At 31.4% G+C, this 7469-nt stretch overlaps 1 protein-coding gene across 1 annotated transcript in view; it reads left to right on the top strand.

Annotated features, from left to right (window-relative positions):
• Positions 1-5276: 5276 nt before the first annotated feature.
• LOC106458970 (inorganic pyrophosphatase-like) overlaps positions 5277-7469 on the top strand; it is a 20813-nt gene continuing 18620 nt past the window's right edge. Inside the window, exon 1 of the mRNA XM_013918537.2 lies at positions 5277-5475. Within this exon, the coding sequence (XP_013773991.1) occupies positions 5286-5475 (190 nt within the window). The 5' untranslated portion in view covers positions 5277-5285. The remainder of the gene's footprint in view (positions 5476-7469) is intronic.

The raw sequence follows: 7469 nt of genomic DNA, 5'->3' as shown, positions 1-7469 counted from the left end.
CTTTTTTTCCCCAAAACTTTGTCAAAATAAGAGTGCGTCTTATACACGGGTGCGTCTTATATTCCGAAAAATACGGTATATTACAGTCATTTTTATAACTAAAGGTATATTATAAAATATTACTTTTGGTGTTAAATAACCGATATGTTTGTGTTTTTTATCATTATCTAAGCCCCCTCCCCCAGTGGCACAACGGTATGTTTGCGAACTTATCAACGTTAGAATCAGCGTTTCGATACCCGTGGTGGGCAGAGCACAGATAGCCTATTGTGTAGCTTTGTGCTTAATTACAAACAACAACATTATCTAAGGATTAATATATATTTTGTCTGGAGGTTAATGCAGTCTCTTCAGTATTTAACCCTTCTCTAAATCCATTCTGATGTTTAGTGAAAACATTTTGTATTTATTTAAAAATTTAGCAAACCTGCCTTTCACTATTTTTCTAATATTTTAGAAAATACTGATAACAATAAAATACGTATATAATTTACATAATTATTCTTGTCACTTTTTTGGAAATTAGAATTACTATAGCTTTATTTAGTTTTTGTTAAAGTTCTTGTCGTAATAGATAGAATATAAATATATACTCATGATTTTATTATATAATTTATCCATTCTTTAAGTATTCTTACTGAAATTCGATCATCCCCTGGTGTTTTCCGATTTGTTAGACTCATAATTATAGGGCCCGGCATGGCCAGGTGGTTAGGGCGCTCGACCCGCAATCTGAGGGTCGCGGGTTCGAATCCCCGTCACACCAAACATGCTAGCCCTTTCAGCCGTGGGAGCGTTATAATGTGACGGTCAATCCCACTATTCGTTGGTAAAAGAGTAGCCCAAGAGTTGGCAGTGGGTAGTGGGTGGTGATGACTAGCTGCCTTCCGTCTAGTCTTACACTGCTAAATTAGGGACAGATAGCCCTCGTGTAGCTTTGTGCGAAATTCAAAAACAAACATAATTATAGTTTTAATTTCCTCATTAGATGTAGGAAATGAAACGTGAAAGTATTTTATATTTATATTAAATGTTCAACAATGTTCATTATCAATTTATTTTTTAAATCTACTTTATTCATTAAGTTATTAAATTTATTTGCTAAATTTCTCATTACTCAGTTTTCACTTCCTCAGTAACCATCTGCACAATCAGGTAATATTTCATTATTTTCTTTATCAGTTAGCTTATTAACAAATTTCATTGTTTTTCATCCTTTCACATTTTAAAAATTCGTTCTTATAGTATTAATTTCTCATATTCTGAGCTTTAATTAACACAGGATCTCTTCCTGAACCAGAGTCAAGTAGTATTTTTAGGTGGCATGGCAAGGAACAAGAAATTTTGCTAACTGCTTCTTGGATCTGTTGCATACACCGTTGGAGAGACTAGGATCTAATGAATACACATATGTAATCAACATTATGGTAATGAACAGTCATAGAAAAATGGGAATTCAGAGTGATTGTACCACCTTACCATTCAATAATCACTCACACAAGTCTATTATCTTATTTTTTAATTCTCAAATCAAATTATACGGCCTTTCTTCATTGTCTGTTTTAGTTGGGAAACCTTGTTCTTGACCTTTTGCTCTGGTGGAAAGCTACTACTACTGTCACTACTGTTCTTGTCAGTACCATACCTATTTTCAAGTGCCGCCAGAACATCTGACTGGCCCCCTAGTGGCTCAGTAGTAAGTCTGTGTGCTTACAACGCTAAACGAATGCCATATTGTGATGCTTTGCGCTTAACAACAAACGAATCAACCAACATCTTTGGGCTTTATAGATGGATTTGCCTCATTGGGGGCTGTCAAAAAGTCCATCATCATCGCATCCAAGTGACTGTACAGGTTGTAAGTTGAACATCTCGGAACCTTGCACATGCAGGTAATCGAGGGAATAATGATGACTGATGATGACATGCCGAAGAGTAGCAAAGTTCTAGTCACAGTCATTGGGGCTTGGAGCTAGTTGCTAAAGATCTATTTGATTCTGGTCTGAAGAACAGATTAAACGACTGGCAAATAACAAGGCTCACGTAAAGAACCCGTCGATTATACAATAAGATGTACTATCATTAACTATGAGGTTTCTGCTGCTGTCGTAGCCAATCATAACTCGATCAATTTTTGTTCGATTTGTAAACTGTTAGTTGTGATCGTCGTACCTCATCGCATGCTACATCTTATATATATATATATATATATATATTTCAGCAAAGTGAGATTAATTTCGAATTTTTTACCTCCAATCTCTGCCACTGAAGCGCCTCTGATTGAGGAAGAAATATTTGTTTTTATAACCTTTTAAACTATCTTTATAATATTCATTAAAGGGATATTTATTGCACTTTATATCTCTAGTTTTTACTAACTCTGCTATTTCATTAGTGATCCATGGTTTCTTAAATTGGTTTGACGTCTTATATATTGACTTGAGTGTTTTTTTCTTTAATCAATATTTCATATGTATTATTAATACTTGTATAAATCTATATTTTCCTATATGATTTTACTTAAATTTTCTTTGATAATTAATTTTTCATAAAATATTTATCTATCTATATTATTTTTTGGTTTCTCCATCAATGTTTACTTTTAATGCTATCTATTATTGTTTTTTATAATTGCTGTATATGAATATTGTTTTTTAATTTGTCTGACAAATACATGAACTAAATATTACATTGAGCGATTTACCTCTTTACACAATCACTAAGTCCATATATTCATTAACATAATTTGTTTTATCTAACAAATTATATCTTTATATCAACAACATAAATCAGATTTTTAATTTTATTATCTGATTTTACACTTTCTAATTTGTTTAAGTGTCTATATATTGTAAGACTTTGTGATTTATAAATAGCTACTAGTTTCTTAAATATATGCTCAAAATTTCTTCTATTAACATTTCATTATTTTTTATTTATGTAACATAATATTGGTCTTAACATTTATTATTACTCCCCCAGACATTTGAAGGTCTGAAAACAGGGACTGGGATATTGTACTTATAATGGTATCGTAATTTCTTTCTGCCTTAGCTTAGAAAGACACACTCTGCAGTTTCCCTAAATGTTTAACATTTTTCATATACCTGTAATTTTATATCATCTGTGAATTTTCACATACAAGACATTCATCCTGTACAGTATTGACCTTATTTTGTATGCTACTTACACACGGTCAGGAAATGCGAATAATTTGAATATTTTTGGACTTGTTTGGAAACGTTTAAAAGCTTCCCCTTCTTATTTTCACCAATGAAATGATCAACAGCGTGTTTAGCGCCTGTTCTCTGAGAAGAACGATGTTGTTGTTTTTTATGTATATAATGTCATACTCTCTTTCAACCTAAAATAGAATACAGCGCCAGAAGCACAGATTACGTTGAAAGATATCTCGAGAACAAATAAAAAATTCCTAATTCTTTTTATAAAATTAAGAAGCCTTGTCTGATGTTCTTTGCACCATTCTTTTTTTGATTGATTGATTTTACTTTTGTTTGACACTGTATTTAGTCTTTTTTGTCTAACTAGCTCAAGTCAAAGTTTAAGCTTTTGTTCTGTAATACACATCCTTGCCGTTCTTCCTGTTATTTGCGGTTACTACCCGAAAGGTCAATCAACGTACCTAAAAACCCTAATATCTCCTAGTTCGACCAGCAAAGAATAGCAGTCTTTAACAAATGCTACAAATTTTTCGGACTTTGTAACCATAACTATAGTTGCTGTAGGAATTTTAGTATAACAGTCAAATTTTGAATATGTAAACAAAAGTAAGACTATTTTCACTAACCATCTGTAGTTATCTATATTCATAACTTAACTAAGTTAGGTAATAAAAGACATATAACACTCATGAAGGTTTGATGTTACATAGATGAAATCCTTATTGTTGATCACGTACGTCGTTTAATTTGTGATTACCTTATAGTTAGACCAAAAGATTAATCTTTTACTTATGTAACAGAGTTAATCATTTACTATATAATATATAACCTTTGTTGCGAGTTATTGGTGAGACTGGACTCAAATTCTGTGAGTGATTCAGAAAATATTGTCGTAATTAAAGGCAGCACTAATCCTTCTGTAACTCAACATTTTAACGAAAAGGGCCATGACCTTTCACAACTCCATCTTGTAGTATTAAAGATCTGCCCAGAAAGACCACTACGTACGTGAACAAAAGAAATAATGCTTGATTTTTATCCTTGACATTTTGTTTGGAAACGAAAAATGTTCTTTAATTTGAGTTTTTCGTTCTCGTTCTTTATATCATGTTAAGTTAATAAAGTTATCCGCTGGATAATAGTAAGTATCCGAGCTTTAATAAGTCATGATTACGAGTATTCAACAAAGGAATAATTACTTCTTTATGTAACTGAAGGTTTTTACGATTATATCACTTTTTTGGTTGTTTGGTTTTAGCGCGGCCTGAAAAGACAAGCTCGACTCACAATCTGCGGGTCGCGGGTTCGAATCCCAGTCCCATCAAATATGCTCGCCCATTCAGCCGTGTGTGTGTTATAATGTGAAGGTCAATCCCACTATTCGTTGATAAAAGAGTAGCCCCGAGAGTTGGCGGTGGATGGTGATTACTAGCTGCCTTCCCTCTAGTCTTTCCTTGATAAATTAGGAACGGCTAGCGCAGATAGCTTTGCGCGAACTTCCAAATAAACCAAATCCTTGTTTTAGCGCAAAGCTACACAATGGGCTATCTGCTTCCTGTCCACCACAAAGAATGGAACCCCTAATTGTAGCGTTGTAAGTTCGTAAACTTACTATTGGGAGAACTAATTTGGAAGTTGGAAGAATTACTACATTTCACGTCATTAAAATTTGGCACCAAAGTAAGCTTTTATATCGGTGAAATATCGTAATATTTTCAACTTTATATAATCAACTACTTCAGCAATTTTCTCACACCTTTTCAAACTGGAAAAATTGTTTGTTGACATCATATGGAAATTTTCGAACATTCGTATCTCAAAAAACACACACATCCTTTTTTTATATAATAACTGTCAAAAAAATCATAGTGCCCAATTGCTTCCATTTGGACATTTATATGTTCCAGATCTTTTAGAAATATATTTAATTTTCTAACATTAACTAGACCTAGCTATATTGAACTGTGATTTTTATTTTTAATATCCTTTTATAATAATATTGTTAATTTTTGTGATCAAATAAATATTTAATTAAGTTACGTTGGGTATATGTTTAGGTGGCAGCACTTGATAGTAAGGTTAGTTCCATGCCACCGTAAAAATATGTTCTCTTTGCGTTCGACGTGCACGTTTTTTAGACGGAGCAAAAGAATAAGCTCCTTAAGTTTATCTCGATTTTGTTCTATTTTACAGATAGACACAAACCGTCAGAATTATCTTCACCAGCAGAAGATGTCCTACTCAACTGTTGAAAGAGGCTGCCCAAATTCTCTTGAGTACAGGGTTTATTTTCGTAAGTTTTATTATTAATACTAATAGTGTATGTTTGTGTACCGTGAGTGTGAGCATGACTAAGTCACTAAAGGTACAACTACAAGTTTAATTTTAATTTAAAGTAACTTAGGTTAAGTTGTAACATTAAAATTAACACAGTAACAAGCTTGCTTAAATTTTAATCCGAAATAATAGTAATAATAACTCGATAACGTTCAAAATAAATATTTTAACTGGTAATAATATTTTAGAATTATTTTTCAATATTCTTGTGCATTTATTTTTCAACAGTTTGAAATTAGTGTTGTAATTGTAGTTTGGCACTTTGTAAATTATACTTTAAAGTTTAATGAAATTGTAGCTTATTTTATTGATTGGATAAGATTATATTGTATCATTTTGCAGTTCGAAGTGATTACCCTGTTCCTAAACACTTCAAAATTCAGAAACGGGCACAGGTTTAAGTAAAAGGTCTATATTATCATTTTTTACTTAGTGTTCTGTTTTGAATTTTTCAAAATAACTTATTGATTTAGTATAATTCAGTCTGTCAGTGGTTTCAGATCTTGGTGTAAGGTACATTTTACTAATTTGTAACTATTTCTGTTGTGTATTCATAATGTATAAATTTGTTTTATATCATACTCATAATCTAGATAACTACAACTAGTACTACAATTCACTACAAATTGAAACAGATCATCACAGCTTTGATGGTTTTAGCAATTTTGTGAAACTACTTTTATCAGATTCTGGAACTTTTCCTATTAAGGTACTAAAGAAGTAAGACTAACTGGTCTATAATTTCCTGGGAAAATCTTGTTACTGAAATGAAAATACAGAAAAATTTAATGTTTATGATTTTTCTTTAACATGGGCATAAATAGTGTTCTTCCACTTTATATTATCACTGGTGCAATTTATATCATCTATTTTTATTGTAAATTTTTTTACAGAAACCACTTTCATTATTACTAGCCATTACCTTGGTATTTGTCAAAAGAGTTTTATGCTAGTGCTAAGTAACTTTCATCTTTTTGTCATGTTCTTAGTATTCGCAGAACTTGTAGTGACCTTGAGTCTACAATCAATTATTACTTCGGAACAACTGAGAAAAAGTAAATGGAAGATAGAGAATATGGGATTCACTTCAAAAATAACAGTTCTGTGATACATGTAGAATATTGATGAAAGAGTTTACTTCATTTACCCAAAATATTATCATCATAATCCGAGTTTCTGTAACAAAAAAGGTTATCGAACTGGAATACGTTTAAACTATATTATTTAATTTTTCTGTTGTAGAGGTGTTCGAGCTTCAAAGTTATCAAAAATTATTATCATTGGCTTTAGGTAGAATGTTATCAGTAGGTCTAATCTATAGTTGAATTTAGTTTAACATCATTGAATGTTTGAGGAAAAATATTTATTGTCAGTGTAGATCTAAACAGCACAAACAGGAAGAGCATGTCTCATTTATGTACTGTGTAATATGTTTATAAAAGGTCAAATCCATCCCATGTCAAAATGGAACATAGGCTCCAGTGCTGAACTCCAGTTTAATTGCCACAAGCAGTATGTAATTTTAGAAATACACTTATTTCTATTATCAGAAGCATTAAGTTAACTTTATGTATACAATAGTTCCATGATAACATCAAAATTACATTTTGATCATCAGTATTTACTTTCATTTGCACTGTAATACTCCTTAGCATACATATATATATTTTCCTCAAAACTAAGAATATTTTGAATAATTTCTTTTGGAGTATATCCTGAAAAGAAAGATATATTTTCACAAACCTGATTGCTTAAAAATAGTTCTGTCATCATAAAACAATTTGTTGAAAATGTCTTTGAAAAGTGAACTTTAAAATCTTTAAGAATATTCCCCTGTTTCTTAGGAACCTCTAACACCATCTACAAGCTATAAACAAATTATATATATAAACATTTTACATTGTGTTTATTTATACAGTAATTACTGTTTAAGAGAAATTAGTAAACATT

The sequence above is a fragment of the Limulus polyphemus genome, unplaced genomic scaffold (assembly GCF_000517525.1).
Source record: "Limulus polyphemus unplaced genomic scaffold, Limulus_polyphemus-2.1.2 Scaffold539, whole genome shotgun sequence".
Lineage (NCBI taxonomy): Eukaryota > Metazoa > Arthropoda > Merostomata > Xiphosura > Limulidae > Limulus > Limulus polyphemus.
This window is presented reverse-complemented; position numbering and strand designations above follow the sequence as displayed.